At 45.6% G+C, this 25971-nt stretch overlaps 1 protein-coding gene across 4 annotated transcripts in view; it reads left to right on the forward strand.

Moving 5' to 3' along the window:
* Nucleotides 1-25971, forward strand: part of LOC137527775 (multidrug and toxin extrusion protein 1-like) — a 153411-nt gene that overhangs the window by 80188 nt on the left and 47252 nt on the right. For all 4 annotated transcript variants that reach the window (XM_068248657.1, XM_068248655.1, XM_068248659.1 and 1 more), the window contains 5 exons: nucleotides 594-695; nucleotides 3748-3816; nucleotides 6101-6249; nucleotides 18674-18716; nucleotides 25062-25106. In XM_068248657.1, the coding sequence (XP_068104758.1) occupies nucleotides 594-695; nucleotides 3748-3816; nucleotides 6101-6249; nucleotides 18674-18716; nucleotides 25062-25106 (408 nt within the window). The remainder of the gene's footprint in view (nucleotides 1-593; nucleotides 696-3747; nucleotides 3817-6100; nucleotides 6250-18673; nucleotides 18717-25061; nucleotides 25107-25971) is intronic.

Genomic DNA, 25971 nt, shown 5'->3' on the forward strand with positions numbered 1-25971 from the left:
AAAACTATAAGGTCTTTTTGAAAAATAGTTTTTTCCTCTTATTCCTAATGATCTCCTTAACATATCCTGCAAATTTAGGGTTTCTAGCATTTAAGGTGGATTTGCTATTAACCATTAAAGTCGGCAGGTTTTTAAATGTGTATTTTTTTTCCTTTGAAACTTTAAAATCGATTTTCTCAAAAACTATAAGGCCGATTTGAAAAAATGTTGTTTCCTCTTGTAGCTACTGGGGGCCCCTACAAGCTCTGGGGCCCTGGGGCAGCTGCCTCCTTTGCCTCTATGGTAGCGCCGGCCCTGGAGGAAGGCACTGCTAGGTTTACTTCCTAGGGTTATCTCTCGTCTGTACAATGTTCTCAACCATCTGTTGAGCTTTTGATTAAGGGTGCATACACACATCCCATTTTTATTGGCAAATGATTGTCCAATTTCACCACTTCCAAGTAGTATGAAGGCCAACAGATATTGAATATTGTGAACATATTATGTAGGTAAGCTCTCATACTACAGGAGGTGGTAAATTGGCCAATCATTGGCAGAACAAAATTGAATGTGTATACCAGGCTAAATCCTCTTTCTCTTTCTCTTCTTCGCAGTTCCTGTCTCAGCTGATGATCTTCATGATCTCCGTCGTGAGTTCTGTGTTCTGTGGACACCTGGGCAAAGTGGAACTGGACGCTGTGTCACTCGCTATCGCGGTACAATTCCATGAATTTAGGATGGTGCTATATCCCATAAAGAACAGACACCATTTTTATGCATTTATGCATAATGCATTTATGCATAAAGAGGATTGTAACATCCAAAAATAAAAAAATATTTAGTGCCCTCAACTGCAGTGCAGTGGACGCGGAATTGTGGAAAGTTTTTTTCTTGTTATTGTTTTTTTGTTTTGTTTTTTACATACAGTATCAAGCTGTGAAAAACAAAAGTTTGCTTTCTTAAAACAGAAAGAATTTGCGATAATTCAGGTTGGAGTGAGCTTGAGATGTCTCCCAGAGCAACACTGCTGAATATATGCAAATTAACCATTGTACCCTTAGAAGCTGAACACACCTCCAGAACCACTGGAATGAAATGATTAATTTGTATAGAGCCAGAATAATCCAACATGCATACAGACTGTTACAGTATCAAGCTGTATAAAAGCGGTAAACACGTCTGATTTCTTTAAACGACGGACTGTACACTCAGGGAAACTGACGTCAGAACGGCCACCCCCTCGGGCGGGTCTGACGACCCGTCGTTTAAAGAAATCAGGCTTGTGTATGCGCCTTTAGTATTCAAATAAAATAAAGTTTCCTATTTCTGATAAGATAATGATACTATGGCCAGAGGGTAATTGAATTCCGCCTCCATTTGAAGAGTTTAAAAAGTGGTGCAAGCCTGTTGTCTAGGTGATGCTTGCTGTGGGAGGGACAGTAATCTGTAGCAGGGATACAGTGGGTTGCAAAAGTATTCGGCCCCCTTGAAGTTTTCCACATTTTGTCATATTACTGCCACAAACATGAATTAACTTTATTGGAATTCATACATGATTCCAAACATTTTTTACAAATAAATAACTGCAAAGTGGTGTGTGCATAATTATTCGCCCCCCCCCCCCCCCCTTTGATCTGAGTGCAGTCAGTTGCCTATAGACATTGCCTAATGAGTGCTAATGACTAAATAGAGTGCACCTGTGTGTAATCTAATGTCAGTACAAATACAGCTGCTCTGTGAGGGCCTCAGAGGTTGTCTAAGAGAATATTGGGAGCAACAACACCATGAAGTCCAAAGAACACACAAGACAGGTCAGGGATCAAGTTATTGAGAAATTAAAAGCAGGCTTAGGCTACAAAAAGATCTCCAAAGCCTTGAACATCCCAAGGAGCACTGTTCAAGCGATCATTCAGAAATGGAAGGAGTATGGCACAACTGTAAACCTACCAAGACAAGGCCATCCACCTAAACTCACAGGCCGAACAAGGAGAGTGTTGATCAGAAATGCAGTCAAGAGGCCCATGGTGACTCTGGACGAGCTGCAGAGATCTAAAGCTCAGGTGGGAGACTCTGTCCGTAGGACAACTATTAGTCATGCACTGTACAAAGTTGGCCTTTATGGAAGAGTGGCAAGAAGAAAGGCATTGTTAACAGAAAGCATAAGAAGTTCCGTTTGCAGTTCGCCACAAGCCATGTGGGGGACACAGCAACCATGTGGAAGAAGGTGCTCTGGTCAGATGAGACCAAAATGGAACTTTTTGGCCAAAATGCAAAACGCTATGTGTGGCAGAAAACTAACACTGCACATCACTCTGAACACACCATCCCCACTGTCAAATATGGTGGTGGCAGCATCATGCTCGGGGGGTGCATCTCTTCAGCAGGGACAGGGAAGCTGGTCAGAGTTGATGGGAAGATGGATGGAGCCAAATACAGGGCAAACTTGGACGAAAACCTCTCGGAGACTGCAAAAGACTTGAGACTGGGGCGGAGGTTCACCTTCCAGCAGGACAATGACCCTAAACATAAAGCCAGGGCAACAATGGAATGGTTTAAAACAAAGCATATCTATGTGTTAGAATTGCCCAGTCAAAGTCCAGATCTAAATCCAATCGAGAATCTATGGCAAGATCTGAAAACTGCTGTTCACAAACGCTGTCCATCTAATCTGACTGAGCTGGAGCTGTTTTGCAAAGAAGAATGGGCAAGGATTTCAGTCTCTAGATGTGCAAAGCTGGTAGAGACATACCCTAAAAGACTGGCAGCTGTAATTGCAGCAAAAGGTGGTTCTACAAAGTATTGACTCAGGAGGCTGAATAATTATGCACACCCCACTTTGCAGTTATTTATTTCCAAAAAATGTTTGGAATCATGTATGATTTTTGTTCCACGTCTCACATGTACACCAATTTGTGTTGGTCTGTCACGTGGAATTCCAATAAAATTGATGCATGTTTGTGGCAGTAATGTGACAAAATGTGGAAAACTTCAAGGGGGCCGAATACTTTTGCAACCCACTGTAAAGAATAGGGAGTTGGGAAAGAAAAAGAAAAGGGCAGAGGTGATGTCACTTTTGGCATCACAGAGAAACAGTAAAGATGGAAACCAGCAGAAATATTATTTTACTTTTTTCACATGACATTTCTCCTAAATCTGATAGTGAACACTAAAAGCAACATAATAAATAAGTAATTTTGTATTGGATGATTTTTTCAGTTATTATGGAGATTCATCCCACTTCAGCTTACTATATTAAATTGATTGTACAGCAAAAAAAGTTTTATTGAAAAACTTTTAGAATAAAGAAGGAAAATATTTTCTGAAACAATTCATACATCCTCATCTACTTCTGAGCAACTGACAGCTGTCTGTCTGCTGACTCCTAGTCAGTCTGAAACACTCCTCTGCTTAATCACATGGGTATGAAGGGGGAGGGAGACTGAAGCCATAGTGTCTTGAGTTTGTAAACAAAATGGCTGCCGCTGCTGTGTAGCAGAGACCTGCTTACTGATAATTGATAATTACATATACGTTTATTACAGCTGAATTTTTTTCCACTAGATTAGGAATATGTAAAGGTTCATAAAGATGTTTTTGTTACATATCTGAACATTGGCTCTAAATATGCCCCACCCATATTATGTATCATCACCCGTTTTTCAGAGTTACAGTATACCACAAACCTAAATTGTAGTATTTCACAGAATTTCAAATTTTAGCATTGTATTTTTATTTATTTTGATTTTATTTGTTTTTGTTTTTTTCCAGGTGGTGAATATTACTGGTGTGGCAGTGGGGGCGGGGCTTGCTGGTGCATGTGACACTTTAATATCACAGGTGAGACTTATTGCGTAACTCTGCTGTAACAGAATCAGACCTCAGATTCCTCTGATACCAGCTGACTTTTTAAGAGAACCAGAGATGAAACACCCTCTTGTATTTTACCTTATAAATCAGTGGGAACCTGACAGTAAACACCTAATCTGCTCTTTGTTTCATTGTTCTCTGTTTAATCTGACTGTTATCACCTCTGATAAGAATCCCCGACTGAGCACTCAGTCTAGCTTTGCTACGGAATGATTATAGCTGAGTCTGTCTTCTCTGGTGTCTTTTCAAGCCCAAGCCTGCCCCCTTGTGGCTCTGCTATAATGACTCAGCTATAATTATTCCCTGCAAAGCCAGACTGAATGCTCAGTCCGGGATTCTTATCACAGCTGATAACAGACACTTTTAGCAGTGAGGATGAAACAGAGAGCAGGGTAGGCGTTTTCTCTAATGTTCTTACTGATATATATAGTAAAATACACAAGGGTGCTTCGTCTCTGGTTCCCTTTAAGGTGCCCACTAATGATACAATCTTTTTTCTCCAATCTTACCATTTCTGACTACTTCCTGTGGACGGAGCAGGAAAAAAGGGCCCCCTAATTGCGGTTTTGGTGGCGGGAGTCTTTAGTGTTAGGACCGGGAGGAGCCTTAGGGATTGCTGTAACATTAGGAACCTCCAAGGGAGTTAAGGTTAGGCACCACCAGAAGGAGTGGTTAGGGTTAGGCACCACCAGGTGTGGGTTAAGGTTAGGCACCACCAGGAAGGGGTTAAGGATAGGCATCCACAGAGGGAGGGCTCTGTGTGAGAGTAGGGTTAGGCTAGGCCATAGTAAATATCTGTAAAGATTACTGTGCTGCTATGCCTCCTCTTACTGTCTAGCAGTTGTTATGACGTGAAATGTTACATTGTTGCTTGGTATCATCCTTACACCCCTGCTGTCTTCTTGTTAGTTGGTAGCTCCCACCCTTCATTTCCTGCTGTATCTCCCATTTGCCATAGTTGTTATGAAGAGTCTGCAGAGTGAGGAAGCTGTGTAACTTCATTGGAAATTTACCTAGGAAAAAAAAACTATGACTATGTTTGTACCCTTTGGTACCTTGAAGCATAAATAAGCATTGGAAAACACCTCTGGAGTCTTTATTCATTGAGTAAGCTGCCTGTTAAAGCAATAATTCTACCTGCTGCACACATCCTAAGGCCCGGTTCACACTTGCGGTTCTCTGCCAAACGGACCGGATGACCTGACCGGATCCGGATCGGGAACCGTACGGTTCTGATCCGGATCCGATCCGGATCCGGTCAGGTTGCATCAGGTGTTCATCAGGATGCGATCCGGATCCGTTTGGCAAAAGATAGTAGAAATAGAATAAAAATGTTGGGGTCTGGGAGGAATCAGGCCCTCCGCTGTTTAGCAATCACCTCCACTTCCGACATACTGCCAACATCTCCAGCACGTTTAAAATCACTGCTGCTCCACTCCAAAATGCTTGCCCATGTGTCCCCATCCAAAATCGCCGCTTTAATACCCATAGGAAGTGGGGTAGAACATCCGGATTTTTAGCCAGTGTGTTGTGCGCTCTCCGGTTCTCATTGGTTTGTATTGGCCGGATGGTGCAGTCCGGCTCCGCTCCGGATACGGCTGCCGGAGGAGCCGGACCAAAAAATAGCGCATGTTGGGTCTTATGCCGGAGTCCGGATCCGGTCCGGATCCGGTCCGAACGAAACGGACGCATGTGAACGGACGCATAGGCTTTCATTGCTATGCCGTGCGTCCGTTTCGTCCGTTCTGCATGCGGTCCGGCTCCGGCACGGCGATTCCGGACGGCGACCGCTAATGTGAACCGGGCCTAACAGACTGGGTCTAAACAGAGCTTGTCGCAGGTACAATCGATGCTGAGACAGAACAATGACCAATATTTTGCTATCTGAAATATATAGCAGAATATCTGTAGTTTTACCGAGATTATACTAGTGGCTATATCCAGAGTCCATTTTTCCAGGCGGCTTTTTTGCATGTATGCCCTGTAGGCGGTGACAGGATGGTTATGGAGCTTGGGGTGCTCACAGACTTTTATTTAGTGTAACCAATCTGCACCTGATATTGTCGCAGGAAGACGGTTTTGCAAATCCAGCAAGTCGGGTAATAATAATAAGAAAAAAACGAAGAATGCAAAAATAGCTTATGTGCAATGCACAAAACAATATAAAGGGCGTATTATGGTATAGTCCACACACTATACATCTAAATGGCTTTTATCCTATTCAGTGATGGCTTTGATACCGTTTTTATTTCAGATCTACGGAGGGCGCAACTTGAAACTAGTGGGGACCGTCCTACAACGAGGCATCCTCATCCTACTGCTGTTCTGCTTCCCCTGCTGGGCCCTATTTGTGAACACGGAGCCTATCCTGCGGCTCTTCCACCAGGACCCCAATGTGGCCAAGTGAGATCTGCTCTACAAGATCATTACACCAAAATCGTCCCAGAGAAAAATCCTTGATAAGAAAAGAGTAGAATGGACAAATGCTCAACCACTTGGGCTCGGTTCACATTAGCAGTAAAAAATAGTCCGTTCCCGGATCGGAAGGGAACAGATGGGAACGAATCCAGAGTTAACCTGGATCCGTCTGTTCAAACGATCCGATCAACTGAATGGACCGCAAGTTTCCTCCCTGCAGCAATTTTCCAGACCGCTGAGCCCAGCGAAATGGAAATGGAAGCTTAAAGGGGAACTGAAGTAAGAGGTATATGGAGGCTGCCATATTTATTTCCGTTTAATCAATACTAATTGCCTGGCAGCCCTGCTGGTCTATTTCTCTGCAGTAGTATCTGAATAACAGCAGAAACAAGCATGCAGCTTATCTTGTCAGATCTGACTTTAAAGTCTGAAACACCTGATCTGCTGCATGCTTGTTCAGGGGCTATGGCTAATAGTATTAGAGGCAGAGGATCAGCAGGGCTGCCAGGCAACTGGTATTGCGTAAAAGGAAATAACCATGGCTACCTCCATATACCTCTCTCTTCAGTTCCCCTTTAAGCGCTGCAGTGAGGGCAGGCCCAGATTTACATCACAATAGCCTATAGGCACCTTTTTTGGCACCCTACACCTTGCCGTCCATGAACCTACAAACACCCAATGAACCGCACCACAAGTGTGCTGGCTGTCCCAGCTGTCACTGCTCCTTCAGTTCTCTTACCCTTCATAGATAGTTACAGGTGCCCCTTAGTATTAGACAGCCAGAGGTATCCTCAGTATTATGTTGCCCTGTGACTGAAGGGAGATCTGGTCAGTGGAATGCAGAGAGTTGGGTGAGTAGCCTCTCATTTACACTCTGCTCCGGACTCTGCATAGGGAAGGAGGAAGAGAGCTGCTCAAGGAGGGGAGTGAGCCGCCTTTCTTTCATCAGGCGCCTGTAGGCACGTACCTACAGTGCCTTATGGTAAATCTGGCCCTGATTGGGGGCAGTGAGAAAACTGAACATTTCTTCACGTTCTGGCATGTGGGGAAACGGAGCAGAAGCAGCTGAGTGGCAACTGAGTGAAAACGGATCCGATCGTCCGGTGATCAGATCCGTTTGCCACTCTAACGCAAGTGTGAACCAAGCCTAAAAGAGGGAGAAGTAGTAACAATAAGAAACTACAGTGATTACACTAATACAAAACTAGATGAACTCTATGGTATCGATTTATAAAGTTCAAGAGTGGTAAGATATACAATTAGTAGGAACATCAAAAACACAGACTGTAGTCAAAAAGTGCAAAAAGCGCACATTAAAAAATGGTCGCAAAAAAAAATGGCGCTGGGTGATGAGGATAATCACATATTGCTACTAAGGTTATGTAATGATTTAGAAATGTCCTAAAATGTTAAATAACCTTAGTAACTAGATGTCATTACTGGCATCTGCATACATCACCTGGTCCCGGGGATCGCGTCTCCTTCAATACCTGGTTAGTTTGCAGGCGTCCTGCAGTTAGCCAATCACCATGCAGGGACTCAGGCGCAGTGCCCTGCAGTCAGCCAATCACCATGCAGGGACTGAGGTGTAGTGCCCTGCAGTCAGCCAATCACCATGCAGGGACTGAGGTGTAGTGCCCTGCAGTCAGCCAATCACCATGCAGGGACTGAGGTGTAGTGCCCTGCAGTCAGCCAATCACCATGCAGGGACTGAGGCGTAGTGCCCTGCAGTCAGCCAATCACCATGCGGGGACTGAGGCGTAGTGCCCTGCAGTCAGCCAATCACCATGCGGGGACTGAGGCGTAGTGCCCTGCAGTCAGCCAATCACCATGCGGGGACTGAGGCGTAGTGCCCTGCAGTCAGCCAATCACCATGCGGGGACTGAGGCGTAGTGCCCTGCAGTCAGCCAATCACCATGCGGGGACTGAGGCGCAGTGCCCTGCAGTCAGCCAATCACCATGCAGGGACTGAGGCGCAGTGCCCTGCAGTCAGCCAATCACCATGTGGGGACTGAAGCCACATAGTGATTGGCTGGCTGCAGGACAGCTGAAAACTACTGTATATTTTGGACTATATAAGACACTCCGGATTATAAGACGCACCAAGGTTTAGAGGACAGAAACGAGGAAAAATAAATAAATAAACTAAACCTGGTGCATCCATGGTGCAGGGACATCTTATGGTTCCTCTGATCCCCCTGTGTCCTCCTCTGGTCCCCCTGTGTGTCCTTCTCCTCTGCCTTGCTGTGTGCGGGTCAGTGAAAAATGGGGCCCAGCACCGTTGGATAAAGATGGCACCCCATTCACTTACATTATCAAACGATTTTCATCGTTTTAAAAGGTTAAAAAACGGCGCCGACCTTTTGAACGAAATTTATCGTTTTAAAACTTTTTTTTTTGTCCTGCCTATTTATCGTTTTAACCCCTGCTTTGCTGCCGTTTGGAAAATATCTGCCCGCCGACTTTAATGTTTAATAGCAAAGCCCCCTTAAAGAGAACCCGAGGTGTGTTTAAAGGATGTTATCTGCATACAGAGGCTGGATCTGCCTATACAGCCCAGCCTCTGTTGCTATTCCAAACCCCACTAAGGATTGCACTCTGCAATCCCTCATAAATCACAGCCACGCTGTGAGGCTGTGTTTACATCTGTAGTGTCAGTCTCAGCTGCTCCCCCGCCTCCTGCATAGCTCCGGTCCCTGCCCCCGTCCCTTCCCTCCAATCAGAAGGGAGGGAGGGGATGCAGGCGGGGACTGGAGTTCTGCAGGAGGCGGGGAGAGCAGCAGACTGACACTATAGAGATAAACACAGCCAGCTCTGACAAGCTGTTTGTCAGCAGCATGGCTGTGATTTATGAGGGATTGCAGAGTGCAGGGGGATCTTAGGGGGGTTTGGGATAGCAACAGAGGCTGGGCTGTATAGGCAGATCCAGCCTCTGTATGCAGATAATATTCTTCAAACCCACCTCGGGTTCTCTTTAAAAGCTAAAAACACCAAATTTGCAGGGAATGTTAAGAAGAAAATTGTGAACAAGAGGAAATTTTTTTTTTTCAAAAAGACCTTATAGTTTTTGAGAAAACCGATTTTGAATATTCTTCTTCTGACCGTGGGAAAATTAAATGCCCGCCGACTTTAGCGGTTAATAATAGCAAAGCCCCTTTAAATGCCAGAAACACCAAATGTGTAGGGAATGTTAAGAAGAATAGTGGGAACACGAAGAAAAAAAATTGTTCAAAAAGACCTTATAGTTTTTGAGAAAATCGATTTTAAATCTTCAAAGAGGAAAATGTATCTATTTAAATCGCTAATGACATTTCCGCGGCGGAAACAATTCCCGCCGACTTTAGCAGTTAATAGCAAAGTCCCCTTAAATCCTAGCAACACCAAATTTGCAGGATATGTTAAAAAGATAGTGGGAAGCAATATTTAAAAAAAAAATGATTTTTTTTTTAATTTTTTTTTATTTAAATTTTTGGGTTATGTTCAGAGTGTGGGAAATTTTTTGAAAAAAATGACGTGGGGTCCCCCCTCCCGAGCCTCTGTAACCCCTTGTCCCCCATGCAGGCTGGGACAGCCAGAATGCGGGCGTACGTTAAAAAGGGGCGCTGGGAAAAAAGGGCGCGGGGTTTTAAACGATAAGCATGGATAACGTTTAAAAATGTATTGTACTGTATTTCGTTTAAAATTAATGTTTTATAAAGTTATAAATCATTAAATAATGTGCATTAAATCGGCAATTGTAAAAACGTTAATCTTTCGTTTAAATAGTGAAACGTATAATAACGTTTAAAAAAAAAATTACTAAGTAACCCTCCCTGTACCTACCCCTAACCCCTAGACCCCCCTGTTGATGCCTAAACCTAAGACCCCCCCTGTTGGTGCCTAAGTAACCCTCCCTGTACCTACCCCTAACCCCTAGACCCCCCTGTTAGTGCCTAAACCTAAGACCCCCCTGTTGGTGCCTAAACCTAAGACCCCCCTGTTGGTGCCTAAACCTAAGACCCCCCTGTTGGTGCCTAAACCTAAGACCCCCCCTGTTGGTGCCTAAACCTAAGACCCCCCTGTTGGTGCCTAAACCTAAGACCCCCCTGTTGGTGCCTAAACCTAAGACCCCCCTGTTGGTGCCTAAACCTAAGACCCCCCTGTTGGTGCCTAAACCTAAGACCCTACTGTGATAAGCATTAATAACGTTTCAAAAACATATTGTGCGGTTTTTTCGTTTAAAAATAATGTAAAAAAAAAATTGTACTGTTTTTCGTTTAAAAATAATGTTTGAAAAAAATATTGTACTGTTTTGCGTTTAAAAATAATATTAAAAAATGTATAAATCATTAAATAATGTGTAATCATGAGAAGCAGTAATAAAACATTAAGTCTCCGGGCGCCGCTTTTAAAACGTTATTTTTCTCCGGCGCCCTTTTTTCCTATCGGGCGCCCATTAAACGATATTTATTATGGGAGTGAATGGCGGCGCCCGATTTGTCCACTAGCCTCCTGCGCCCTTTTTTACTGTTACCAGAATGCGGAGCCCCGGCCGACTGGGGCTTCGCACCCTGAGCTATACCAGCTATACCATGGACAAGGGGCTCTTCCCCACCTCCGGTGTCCCAGGAGGAGGTGGGGACGACTACTCCCTGGGGGGGGGGGGGGGTTCATGGTGGCATCTGGGAGTCAAATGAGTCAAAGACAAATGTGACCTCTACCTTACAACAGCTAATGTAATTTATAGAGAAAACTGACAAATTGCGCAAGATGTTAGTTTTTTTTCTGCGTGCGAAATCTACATTCAAGTGTGACCTAGCTCATTGATTAACATGAGTTCTCAGTTGAAAACAGTTTTTCTGCGCAGAAAACGTGCACGAAAGCCGACAAATGTGACCCTGCCTCACCGCTGATGCACGCGTACTGTCTGGCATCGGACTTCCATGTGCTTCCTGTGACGTCATAATAAACAGGAAGCACATGGAGATCCGATGCCAGACAGTATGCGTGGATCAGCGGTAAGAGGACTCGACTGCCCGCTCCGCTGCGCTCACTCTGCCTACAGGGAAGGAAGGGGAGGGGGGTACACGGGCATACATTAGGGGGCATTCAGAGAGGGAGGGAGGAAGTATTGAAGCTGGGCTCCTGCATCCCTCAGTACCGCGGCTGGAGCCTCGATCAGTTTTTCCGCCTCCATTCTCTGCCCAGGCACCCCCCTTACACACCTAAAAGTGGCACCCACCTCCCCACCCACGGTGACGGGCATTCTCCCCCCCTCCACTGACAACCCCCCTAATTAATGTTAATCACATTAATTAATGGAATGCAGCAACACAATCATTTCTGTCACTTCATTTGAAATTCAAAACATCCGTCGCCGGGAGAGGCTGGAAAGCGGCCAGAAGATGCCTGAATGTAGGGGGATAAGCTGCAGATTATATACTGCTCTATGTCTATGGAAATCACTTACCCAGGGGGAGCAGTGTGTGTAAATGGGGGTATCAGTGTATGTAAAATGGAAGGGGGCCAGTGTATAAAGGGGGGTATTACTGTCTATAAAGGGGGGAGCAGTGTATATAAAAGGGGGTATCAGTGTATATAAAAGGGGGTATCAGTGTATATAAAAGGGGGGTATCAGTGTATATAAAAGGGGGGTATCAGTGTATATAAAAGGGGGGTATCAGTGTATATAAAAGGGGGTATCAGTGTATATAAAAGGGGGGTATCAGTGTATATAAAAGGGGGGTAGCAGTGTATATAAAAGGGGGGTATCAGTGTATATAAAAGGGGGTATCAGTGTATATAAAAGGGGGGTATCAGTGTATATAAAAGGGGGGTATCAGTGTATATAAAAGGGGGGTAGCAGTGTGTATAAAAGCATAGCTCCCAACTGTCCCTCTTTCCTCCTCATTTGTCCCTCTTTTTATGTAAATATATATATATTTCTCTACTAAAAAATGTGTTTGATTGACTCTAAACTTTATTCCCATCCTTTAAATTGATATATTACTAATTGTAAAATGTTAATATGAATGAAAATGAACCAGGATAGAAAGGACCAGTGTGGTTTGAATTATAAAACAACATATTTTTCTTATGAAATCTTTATGGTATGCGTGACTAGCGGTGTGCTGGTGGCGTGATCAGGGGTATGGCTTAAAGAGAGTCTGAAGCGAGAATAAATCTCGCTTCAGACCTTATAAATAGCAGGGGCATGTGTGCCCCTGCTAAAACGCCGCTATCCCGCGGCTTAACGGGGGTCCCTGATCCCACAAATCCCCTCGATACAGCCAGGAGCACTTCCTGGTTGGGGCAGGGCTACCGCCGCAGCCCTGCCCCACGCGCGTCTGTCAGCGCGTATCTCCGCCTCTCCCCCGCCCCTCTCAGTCTTCCTTCACTGAGAGGGGCGGGGGAGAGGCGGCGTTGCGCCGCTGATAGATGCGACTGGAGGCAGGGCTGCGGCGGTTAGCCCTGCCTCCAGGAGCGACCAAATATACGACCAAGTCGTGCGGGGGGGATTTGGGGGTGAAGGGACCCCCGTTTAGCGGCGCGATAGCGGCGGTTTAGCAGGGTCACACATGCCCCTGCTAACTTTGAGCTCTGAAGCGAGATTTATTCTCGCTTCAGAGTCTCTTTAAGTGTCCCTCTTTCTCACTCAAAAAGTTGGGAGGTATGCCCGAACTATGTTCGGGGTTACCGCCAGGAGGGTTAAAGCAAATCAGCACGGAGTGACAGACAGCAGAGTAGAAGACAGTGCACACTAACTGTCTAACTGTCACACTGACACTGCTCAGCACAGCAGCACTGCAGTAATCTGTAGTAAGCTAACACAGTACTACTCTAACAACTAACTAGCACTGCAGTATTAACTACACAATAACACAGTGATCCTATTCCCTAACTTATACTGTAGCTAAGGCTAATAGCAGGCCAGCAGCAGCCCTGGCCTGTGCACAGCACACACAGACACAGGACCTAACTAGCAGCTGCTGCAGCACAGAGTCTGACTGTCACTGAATGAAATCAAGCTAGCTAACCAATAAACAATAGAACAATAGTGCAGTGAAAGAGTTTAGCACTGAGAAGCTTTAGGTTTATCACTGTATACCGCACTTGCTAGGCTAGCAGCACTGGAGCATGTCTCTCAGTGAGCCGTCACAAGCACATGGCACCCCTCCTTAATATACAGGGGGGGCTGGCCAGGGTTCCCTTCTGTGATTGGTTGCTAGGTCTGAGGCTGGGAGCCCTCTGATTGGCTCAATGACATCATGGACGTCATCTCCATAGTTACAGTATGCGGATTCGGATATCCGAACTCAGTATCCGACCGGATTTCAGATAGATATGCGCATTAACTCGGATAGCGCTATTTGGATTTGCACAGATATTCAGAAACCGAATCCGAGGTCGAGTAGTGGAAAAAGTTCGGATTATCTGTGTAGTTCGGATACCCAAATTATGGATGAGCATCCCTGGTTTACTGTACAAAACAGAACGGATGTGAAAGGATCCAATGTTAACCTATGGATCCATTCACAATGCGTCCGTTGGTACGGATACGTTCCGTACGTTCCGGTCCCCGGATCTAAAAATTGCTGCAGGCCTTAATTTTCCGGGCCGTTCTGCTTAGCGGAACGGATCCGGACAAAACATGTTACAGCATTGGGGCAATGGAAAACGGAACGTTTCTTCACACTAGTGACCGTTCCACGGGGGATGGGGGCATGTGCTGATGCGAACCTGAGCGACGGGAGGGTGAGGGAGGGTGCAGCAGCCGGGCGGGTGAGGGAGGGTTTATAGTGAGGAGAACGCCAGCGCATACCACTAAGGCTGCATCTGAAATGACCACCAGCTCAGTGTGTAGCACCTATATAGACTTTCTGCATACTTCGCATTCAATTCAGATGCAAATCATATGCAAATCTGCTACTACTTATCATGCAAACAGGAAACTCAGGAGGAGGGGCTGGGAGCAGCTAACCTGACAGTTACATAGTTACAAAGTTGAGGAAAGGTGGGGGGGGGGGAAAGGCTGCGCATCCCTAAACACATGTTGCAATTGAATGGTTAATCGCATAGGCATACACCGCCTCTGCCAGACTGAAAAATGCATGCCCTGCATCCAAAACAAGTGCTAACATTTATTACACTAGGAGGAACTTTAGCTTCCAATATGGTTTGCATGCAAAGTATAAAGTACTAGACACTTGCGCCACGGTGAGGCAAACCTCCGGGCAAGTAGAAGCTAAAGTTCCTCCTAGTAAAATAAATGTTAGCATTGTTTTGGATGCAGGGCATGCATTTTTCAGTCTGGCAGAGGCGGTGTATGCCTGTGCGATTAACCATTCAATTGCAACACGTGTTTAGGGATGCACAGCCTCTCCCCCCCCCCTTTCCTCAACTTTGTAACTATGTAACTGTCAGGTTAGCTGCTCCCAGCCCCTCCTCCTGAGTTTCCTGTTTGCATGATAAGTAGTAGCAGATTTGCATATGATTTGCATCTGAATTGAATGCGAAGTGTGCAGAAAGTCTATATAGGTGCTACACACTGAGCTGGTGGTCATTTCAGATGCAGCCTTAGTGGTATGCGCTGGCGTTCTCCTCGCTGTTCTACCAAATGTAAGTTACACATTTTTCTGTTTAGCTGCTCTCGAGGTTTTAAATTTAGGTTAGGTCACTTGCCCGGAGGTCTGCCTCACCGTGGCGCAAGTGTCTAGTATAATATACTTTGCATGTAAACCATATTGGAAGCTAAAGTTCCTCCTAGTGTAATAAATGTTAGCATTGTTTTGGATGCAGGGCATGCATTTTTCAGTCTGGCAGAGGCGGTGTATACCTATGCGATTAACCATTCAATTGCGACATGTGTTTAGGGATGCGCAGCCTTCCCCCCCCCCCCCCCCCCCCCCCCACCTTTCCTTAACTTTGTAACTATGTAACTGAGGGAGGGTTTATACATACTTAATTTTCAGTAGCAGCCGGCGGTAGAGGCTTCCGTCTTCTTCCGCGTCATGTGACTAGTCACAGCGGAAGAAGAGGAAGCCTCTACCGCCGGCTGCTACAGAAGATTAGGCATTTATTTGCTGGCGAAATTGAGTGAAAACGGATCCAATCAATCATTGATCAGATCCGTTTTCACTTTCCATTTTTAATGTGAACTGGGCCGCGCACAGAGCCGTCCGAATCCAGTGAAGCGGAGACCGGATCCGCTCCACGGATCTTTTGGGCTTGAGACACTAATGTGACCGGGCCTCATTTCTATATTTCCATTACTTCATGTGGTGCGGTGATTTGTATGGGATCTTGCTTGGTTGGTAGATCTGACAATAATGTCAGAAACATCTGATCTGCTGCATGCTTGTTCAGGGGCTATGGCTAAACAGATTAGAGGCAGAGGATCAGCAGGACTGGCAGTCAACTGGTATTGCTTAAAACAAAATAAATATGGCAGCCACCATATCACTTTTACTTCAGGTGTCCTTTAATGCAGCTACTATAGAAAGTGCAGGAGTCTGTCACCAGCTACGTATGTCCTATACAAGCATGCAAGCGCTGATGAGGAACACACCTGAAAGGAAGTGAACCGATAAACAGATACTGCTTGTGGGAACACAGCCAGGAATGTGAACTTTAGTAACTGGAAATAGCTGGAGCAGTTAGAACTGCTTGGAGCAGGTATAAGAATAGATGGTGTATTTAAAGTGCAACCGAGGGGAACCTCGGATACAAAAACAGATACTTACCTAAGAAAAGTGGATCTTACAGAGGTTTCCCACGCCGTCCTCCGGTCCCCCCTTGCCCCCCCAGAGGATTACAGACAAGGGCTTGTTGGTAGGAGCATCAGCATAGCTCCCAACTGTCCCTCTTTTGGAGGGACAGTCCCTCTTTGGGAGCCCTGTCCCTCTGTCCTCCTCATGTGTCCCTCTTTCAGGACTTTGTCCCTCTTTCTATGTAAAGATATATATATTTCCCTACTAAAAATGTGTTTGACTCTAAACTGTATTCCCATCCTGTAAATTGATATATTACTAGTTTTAAAATGTTACTATGAAGGAAAATGAACCAGGATAGAAAGGACCAGTGTGGTTTGAATTATAAAACAACATATTTTTCTTATGAAATCTTTATGGTATGCATGACTAGGGTTGTGATGGGGCGTGATCAGGGGTATGGCTTAAGTGTCCCTTTCTCTCATCTCAAAAAGTTGGAAGGTATGAGGGCCCTGCTCTTCAGCCACAAGTGCAGATGTACTGAGCCTGCACAAGCACCGCCGCGCCTGCGCAGTAAGCCGGAGATGCTTGTGCACAAGAAGGCGTGGCCTTGCTTGTATGGGTGCAGCGTGGCCCCGCCCATGCCAGTGGAGGAGCGTGACCTGATGTTAAGAAGAGTCCCGGGCAGTGGCAGAGGACAGCATGGGAAACTTTTGGAGGAGGCAGAGGCCTACCTCTCCTTAAAGGGAACCTGAAGTGAGAGGGATATGGAGGCTGCCATATTTATTTCCTGTTAAGCAATACCAGTTGCCTGGCTATACTGTTGATCCTCTGCCTCTAATACTTTTGGCCATGACCCCTGAACAAGCATGCAACAGATCAGGTGTTTCTGACATTATTTTCAGATCTGACAAGATTAACTGCATGCTTGTGTGTGGTGTTATTCAGACACTACTGCAGCCAAGTAGATCAGCAGGGCTCCCAAGCAACCGGTATTGTTTAAAAGGAAATAAAATATGGCAGGCAGCCTCCATATTCTCTTCACTTCAATTACCCTTGAATAACCTGACAGGCGTACTTCAACCTGTGTGAGAGCTTGTTCACGCTAAGGGTGTTTCTGTCCTTTTTTAAAGCGCAGGCGATTTTCAAAATCGCCCCCAAAACGCTTGTGCAATGATTCCCTATGAGAAAGTTCACATTTGAGCGGTTCGTTTCCGATCCGCTCAGTAAAGCGCTGGCTGTACCATTTTTTTAGCCGATTTTGCCTCAATGGAAGGTATAGGAAAAACATGCAGCGATTGCATTCGCGTTTTTAAGAATAACTACGTTGTAGTTATTCTTTTCTGGGTCAAAGAGTTCACTTCCTGACTCTGAAAAATGCTTCTTAAAAGTGCATTAAAAAAAAGCCGCACCCTCCCACACCCGGGAGGAGAAAAAATATCGCCCACAAAATCGAAAATCGCTGGCGTCAGCAATTTCGATTTTAGATGTGAACGAGGCCTTAAAGAGGCCTTAATGGGAACTCTGTATTCATTATAAAGTTGCTTTAAACATAGATTAGTGTTGCGCAAGCCTGTTTACTATCTAAAAGGATCCTGCGGGGAGAGGGATATGGACGTTGCCTTATTTATTTCCTGTTAAACAATACTAGTTGTCTGGCATCCTGCTGATCTTTCTGGTCAGTAGTGTCTGAATTACACACCTGAAACAAGCATACAGCTAATCTTGTCAGATTTGTCCAAAACATCTGATCTGCATGCTTGTCCAGCGTCTATGGCTTAACCAAATCTGGACCGAGCTAATTGAAATCTACGCCCTGTTTGGGAGCTGTTATCCCTACCAGGACGTAGATTTCAATTAGCCTGCTGCACGCTACCACTCTCTCGCTACTTCAGCCCACTCGCACTTCTGTGGGTATGACAGAATAACTCCATGAGCCGGTCAGGAACCAATTTCAATGGGTCATATTGATCACAGGGTCAAGAGCCAATGAAATTGGCTCCTGACCGTCTCACAGAGCTCTGCTGCCATAGAAACAGCAGAGCAAATGGGCTTCAGCGACAGGAGAGTGGCGCGATCGGCGGTAGCAGCGGGTCCGTGCAGCGTAATGTCGGTGAGCCCCGTTTTACGACCAAAATGTCTCTGGTCCTTAAAGGGAACCCGAGGTGAGAGGGAAATGGAGGCTGCCATATTTATTTCCTTTTACACAATACCAGTTGCCTGGCTGTCTCCATATCCCTCTCTCCTCGGGTTCTCTTTAACGGGCCAGAGACTGCTGGTCCGGAAGCAGTTAAAGGTTATTATACCATTGCTTAGTTCTGAGTTCAGGTCTGCTTTAACACCTGCACTGATCCGTTGACTGGCAGGAAACTTGGACATACCTTCTGTGAGAAATACTGTGCAACATCCAAGCTGAAACAGCCAAACATTCCATTTTCAGGAGGCCAGCAAATAAAAATTCCATTGCCTTAAACACATTCCACATGGATTTGAGGTCCCCTTTTCCATGTGACAGTGCATTAAACTGAATCTGTAAGCATCTGAATAGCATGATATGTTTTACTTCCTGCTTTGTGCAGATTTATGAACCAATGAGAAAAAAGAACAAGGAGACAGTCTGACTATACTTAACGCCCATCTGGGAACAGTTGCCATGGTTATATCAGTTGCAAGATTATTTTTGTAGTGATGATGACCCCTTTTTTTCTTTCTTTTTACAGATTAACACAGAGTTATGTTCTGATTTTTATCCCGGCCCTCCCGGTAAGTTGTGACAGTGGAAATGTGCAGGGTGTGCAGTTATTACTTATCCACACACTGCTGGCTTCATAAAGCCCGGGCCACACTGGCACTAAAAAACAGTCCATTAGCAGATCGTAACGGAACGCATCCTAATGGATGCAATGTTAACCTATCGATCCATTTACATTGGTACTTTCAAATGCATCTGTTCTGCAGGATCTGCTGGATGGGGAAGCAGGCAAATCGGGTGCATGTGAGAAGTGGACAAATTGGGAGCTGCCATTGATTCTAATGTTAAATAACGGCTATTGTGCACAAAACTGGACGAATCAGGCCCCTGTTAAACTGTTTTGCTCCTATTGTTATTTATCGTTTTTACAATACTAAAACGGAAAATATGGTTATAAAATTAGTTTTCACAATTATCATTTTTTTAAATTATAATTTTAACTTTTCAATATTTTGATATTGTACTTTTTAAATCAATTTTATATTCGTTTTTAGAAATATAATAACGTTAATTATCGTTTGACATGTAATTTTAATTATTTATTTTTTTAGCAATTTTACATTCTTTTTGAGATTTCTAATTTCGGGGTCTTTTTTAGAATTATAAGGACGTTGATTATGATTTTGACATGTAATTTAACTTGTTTTTAATAATTTTACATTCTTTTTGAGATTTTTAATTTCTGGGTCTTGGGGTTAGGCACTACCAGAGGGGTAATAGGGTTAGGCACCACCAGAGGGATCTTAGGGTTAGGCACCACCAGGGGGATCTTAGGGTTAGGCACCACCAGGGGGTCTTAGTGTTAGGCACCGCGAGGGGGTCATAGGGTTAGGCACCACCAGGGGGGTCATAGGGTTAGGCACCACCAGGGGGATCTTAGGGTTAGGCACCACCAGGGGGGTCTTAGGGTTAGGCACCACCAGGGGAATCTTAGGGTTAGGCACCACCAGGGGGTCTTAGGGTTAGGCACCACCAGGGGGGTCTTAGGGTTAGGCACCACCAGGGGAATCTTAGGGTTAGGCACCACCAGGGGGGTCTTAGGGTTAGGCACCACCAGGGGAATCTTAGGGTTAGGCACCACCAGGGGGGTCTTAGGGTTAGGCACCACCAGGGGGGTCTTAGGGTTAGGCACCACCAGGGGGGTCATAGGGTTAGGCACCACCAGGGGATCTTAGCATTAGGCACCACCAGGGGGGTCTTAGGGTTAGGCACCACCAGGGGAGGGTCTAAGGCTAAGGGATAGGAAGAGGGAGGGTTCTGTGTGAGTGTAGGGTTAGGTTTAGTAGTAATAACCCAAACTTGTACGGTTTAATATATACCGTATTTTTCGGACTATAAGACGCACTTTTTCTCCCCCAAAAGTGGAGGGAAAAAGTCAGTGCGTCTTATAGTCCAAATGTACGTAGCAGTGCCTATGTTTTTTCTAGTCCCCGTGTCTGGTGTCCCCCTGTGTGCGGTGTCTGCGTGTCCTATTAACGTTATTGAATGAGGAGACCATCAGATATTATTATACTGCAGTAATCAGAATAAATTAAAAGCACGTGTGTAAGGAATGATGGCAGATCGCTGCATTAGCTTACCGAAGAGGAAGGAATGGAAGAAATACAGCGCAAACGCCACCGCTACCATGTGGCTTTCACTAGGTTAGATGACAACAAAGCCATTGACCAATCAGGTGGGGGAGCGCTGCCCGAGTCAGCCAATCCCAGCGCATACGGCTACTGCCGGTTTGTTACACCGCCCGATAGTCCCGAGGGCGGGATCATGCTCGTCATTGCGGCCAATCACTGCACGCCCTCAGTAGCTGGGAGTGCAGTGATTGGCCGCAATGACGAGCATGATCCCGCCCACGGGACTATCGGGCGGTGTAACAAACCGGCAGTAGCCGTATGCGCTGGGATAGGCTGACTGAGGCAGCGCTCCCCCACCTGATTGGTCAATGGCTTTGCTGTCATCTAACCTAGTGAAAGCCGCATAGTAGCGGTGGCGTTTGCGCTGTATTCCTTCCATACCTTCCTCTTCGGTAAGCTAATGCAGCGATCTGCCATCTTTCCTTACACACGTGCTTTTCATTGTTGTTCTCTCACTCGGCGCTGGTTCAGCGCCCTGATTACTGCACCTGCACCATATTAATATCTGGTGGTCTCCTCATTCACTAATGTTAATGGCAAACACAGACACCGCAAACAGGGGGACACAAGGACCCGGGGGGGGCAGTGCATGACATAGAAGGACACCAGAGAACACGGGGACAGAGAATGACACAGGGGGGACAGCAGAGGACACGGGGACAGATAAGGACACAGGGGGGGCAGCAGAGGACACAGGTGGACAGAGAATAACACAGGAGGACATAGAGGGACACCAGAGGACACAGGGGGACAGAGATGACAGAGGAGGAGGGACACCAGAGGACACAGGGGGACAGATAATGACACAGGAGGACATAGAGGGACACCAGAGGACACAGGGGGACAGAGAATGACACAGGAGGACAGAGAATGACACAGCAGAACACAGGGGGACAGAGAATGACACCGGAGAACACAGGGGGACAGAGAATGACACCAGAGGACACAGGGGGACAGAGAATGACAGAAGGACATAGAGGGACACAGGGGGACAGAGAATGACACAAGGGGACACAGAATGACATAGGGGGACAGAGAATGACACAGGGGGACACCAGAGAACACGGGGACATAAGAGGACATGGGGACACCAGAGGACACAGGGACAGAGAAAGAATGACACAGGGAGACACCAGAGAACACATAAGGCGAGGGTGGAAGGGCCATAAGATGCCCTTGCACTACAGATGCACCAGGTTTAGTATATATAGTATATATATTTTTTCCCTGGATTTTGTCCTCTAAAAACAGGTGCGTCTTATAGTCCGGAGCGTCTTATAGTCCGAAAAATACGGTACTTTACATGTATTTTTATGGTAACATGTTTTGAGTTTCTGCTAAATTTCAGACGGAAACACAATTAAACATAAACTATATGTCTCTGGAACAATAATAATCATTAAAAATGAATTTTACACAAAGTGATAATTTAACACAAAATGTATTTGTAAACCGATATTTTTATACTTATTATTGTAAAATAAGGAATTCAGCTGTATCCTGCTCCCTTTTTTCATAGCGCCTCTATTTCATGCACGCGCTGGACAGACCACAAGTTTGGATTTGGAGTCATTTTTGCAGATCAACGGATGCGTCAAATTGAGCGTGCTAATGGAATGGAGCGTTGGAGATAGAAACTGATGCCTTTAAAATCTGATTCGTTCCACGAATCACTTTTCCATCCATGCCAGTGTGACCCGGGCCTGAGAAGTTTCCGTATCAACATTTGCGTGCATGAAATAGAGGCGTGAGGAAAAATGGGTGTGGCTTGCAGCTGAAATCTTTATAAATGATAAAGACCATTTTGAATTGGGTGGTGAAGCCAAAAACATGTAATTGACAAGTACCAATCGTAATAATATTGCCGAATGAATGCTGGTAGGTCAAATGGGGCTTTGGGACAGTTACCAGGTCGCCTCTCAGCACTCTGGCGATATTCAGGATATTCCCATATATAATGATGCTTCCCGGATATATTCAGGGTATTCCAGTATATAATAGTGCTTCCCAGATGTCAATACCTCAATAAAAAAACCTCACATAGCGTAATACTGTCTCTTTAATAAAATATATAAAAGCATATTGCACTTACAGATTCCGTATCAATTATACAGCGTAGAGTTTTTTGCCACGGGCTCTCCCCCGTCAGGATGGCTGGCTGGCATAGGTTCCCTTTGCTATCGGTGGACTTCCGACCACCGCACGCTCGGTCTACTCTGTCTTCCTCCCACGCTCAGGGTCCTGCAGGGTGACTGCTGCTGCATCCGCGTTAGGCCCCGCCTGATTCCTGATCGATTTCAGCATGACATGTCTCAGGAATCAACCTCATGAAGGTAAAAGTGCCCCTCGGTGCCCGTGTATTGTAATCTCACCTGCTCCAGCTGTCGCGACTGTCTAGCTGCCCCTGGTCTTATCTGCTACTTGACTTGAACGCAGCCACCACATTGTGGTGCATATAGCACATGGTAAGTGTGGGACATCACAGGAGAGATCTCCAATGCATGGGTGGCGCACGTTTACCTTTGATGGGACAGATGCCGGGGGTTAATCGCGTTCATTGGTCATTGCAATATCGCACACCATTACCCCTGTGCACCCGATCAACCACGTCGGCCTGAGATTTTCCAGCATGCTGGATTGATACATTCAACCTATTTTGGCCTGAAATCGGTTGGATCGGCATGCTTGTGGTGGCACTGATTTTCATTCCATACAATAAATTTATCAAATCGGATGGTCGATAGGCCCACAAAATCGATAGAGATATCTATGGACAGCTTTATTTCTTCTTAATAGGCATTAGCTTATTCTGCCTAAATACACAGTCTGGATGTTATTATTCAGGAGTTTTATTGCTAACACCTTTGAACCAACAAACAACCCACTACCATTCACCCTACCTCTCAAGTCCGCTGTCTGGGTGTCACCCTGGACTCCGCACTCTCCTTCACTCCTCACATCCAAAACCTCACAAAGTTCTGTAACTTCCACCTTCGTAACATCTGCAAGATCCGCCCTTTTCTGACCTCTGCCACTACCAAACTCCTCGTCCATGCCCTCATAATTTCCCGTATTGACTACTGCAAAGCCCTTCTGTCTGGTCTCCTTATAACCCGAACAGCCCCACTGCAGTCCATTATGAATACGGCAGCCAGAATTATCCACTCCTCCCATCGCTCCACTACAGCAGCTCCCCTCCGTGAATCCCTCCACTGGCTTCCTATCCAGTCCAGAATCAGATTCAAGATACTGTGTCTGACCTACAAATCTGTCCACAAAACCTGTCCAACCTACATTTCCGATCTTACTCAGAGGTACACACCTAGCCACTCACTCCGCTCCTCCAATGAACCTCGCCTGACCGCCCCCTGCATCACTCAGTCCCATGCACACCTCCAGGACTTCTCAAGAGCTGCTCCAACACTATGGAACTCCCTACCTCCACCCATTAGGACAGTTCCCTCCTTCAACATCATCAAGAAGGCCCTCAAAACTCACCTTTTCACTCTGGCCTACCAACCCTCACAAGTGCTCCAAACCCACAGCTGAACTCTGGACCCCTACCTTTCGTGTCCCTACCTCTCCCTCTAGATTGTAAGCCTTTGGACAGGGTTCTCCTCCTTTTGTGTCCTACCTGATCATGCACCTCCATTACTGTGAACCCATGCTATGCATCTGAGTGAACCAAACTTGCCTAATCTCCATGCTCCCCTCCAGTGACTGAGTAAGCATTACCTTGTACTCATACTGTGCTGTGTGATCTGGTCTTTATGGTATCCCTGTATTGTCGTATTACTGTATGTCACCCCTAAATATTGTCTGTAACCTAAACTAATGTCCAGCGCTGCGTAATATGTTGAGGCTTTATAAATACAATAAATAAATGGACAAATCTGATCAGAGAGAGAACTGTTGGCTGCCCACACACAAGCAGGCCGATTCCCGATCGATTTCAGCATGACATGTCTCAGGAATCAACCTCATGAAGCTACCTCCCCCCAAATGTAAAAGTGCCCCTCGGTTGCATTGTAATCTCACCTGCTCCAGCTGCCGCGACTGTCTAGCTGCCCCTGGTCTCATCTGCTACTTCCCTTGAACGCAGCCTCCACATGGTGGCGCATGTAGCACATGGTACGTGTGTGACATCACAGGTGAGATCTCCAATGCATGGGGGGTGCACTTTTACCTTTGGTGGGACAGATGCCAGGGGTCAGTCGGGTTCATTGGTTATTGCAATATCGCACACCAATACCCCTGCACACCTGAGATTTTCCGGCATGCTGGATCGATACACTCTACTGATTTTAGCCTGAAATCGGGTGGATCCGCATGCTTGTTGCGGCACTGATTTTCATTCAATACAATAAAATTATCAAATCGGATGGTTGATTGGCCCACAAAATCAATAGAGCTATGGGCAGCTTTATGTCTTCTTCACAGGCATTAGCTTATTCAGCCTAAATACAGTCTGGATATTATTATTCAGGAGTTTTATTGCTAACACCTTTGAACCAACAAAAACCTAAAATTTACAAATGTCATATTTGATTATCAGTCCAAGACACTTCCTGCAATCTTTAAGAGATGTTAACTGTAAAACATCTTTTGGAGCTGCACAGAGCAAAGTGTTGTGGGAGATGCAGCCAGGAATTAATCTGTGGCTTAAAAGTAACAAAAAACAATTCCTTACAGATATTAATTGTTCTTTTCTTTCTTTTTTCAAAGGCCTCATTTATTTTCCAACTAGAAGCAAAATATTTGCAGAACCAGGTACAGTGCCCATCCTACAATCATTATCACTGCACATAATCACAGCTACGTTTTCCTGACTTTATGCCTGAAGTAGACACATCAGGTACACGATACAAAATAAACACAGAGCAAGTGTCCACATACTAACCTTGACCAGTGAACATCCAGTGTGCTGCTGCAAAATGCCTTTAGTGCTGTGACCTGTGCTTGACCAATGACCATGTGATCTCTACTGACCTGGCCTGCTGGCTGTGTGTTTATCTCTCTTCTAGATACTTTACTCTGGACTTGTTTAATACTTTGCTGCCAACTGCTGGTATTGACTGTCAGAATGCTATCTGATGGATTATCACTGACTTATGCTACTGATGGTTGACACCCTGCCTGAACCTCTAATGCTGTCCTCGGTTGCAAATATCAACTCAATGCCTGCTGTTCTGTTACCAAACTCTGCTACCAGTCCACAAACTTCTGTGCAATGGTTCTGACCTGAGCCTCTGCTACCAGTCCACAAACATCTGTGTGATCTTCTGTTACTGACCTCTGCTACCAGTCCACAAACATCTACCAGATCTTCTGTTACTGACCTCTGTTACCAGTCCACAAACATCTGTGTGATCTTCTGTTACTGACCTCTGCTACCAATCCACAAACATCTACCATATCTTCTGTTACTGACCTCTGCTACCAATCCACAAACATCTGTGTGATCTTCTGTTACTGACCTCTGCTACCAATCCACAAACATCTGTGTGATCTTCTGTTACTGACCTCTGCGACCAGTCCACAAACATCTACGAGATCTTCTGTTACTGACCTCTGCTACCAGTCTACAACCTCTTCCATATCTTCTGTTACTGACCTCTGCTACCAGTCCACAAAC

Source organism: Hyperolius riggenbachi, chromosome 8 (genome assembly GCF_040937935.1).
Source record: "Hyperolius riggenbachi isolate aHypRig1 chromosome 8, aHypRig1.pri, whole genome shotgun sequence".
NCBI classification, from domain to species: Eukaryota; Metazoa; Chordata; class Amphibia; order Anura; family Hyperoliidae; genus Hyperolius; species Hyperolius riggenbachi.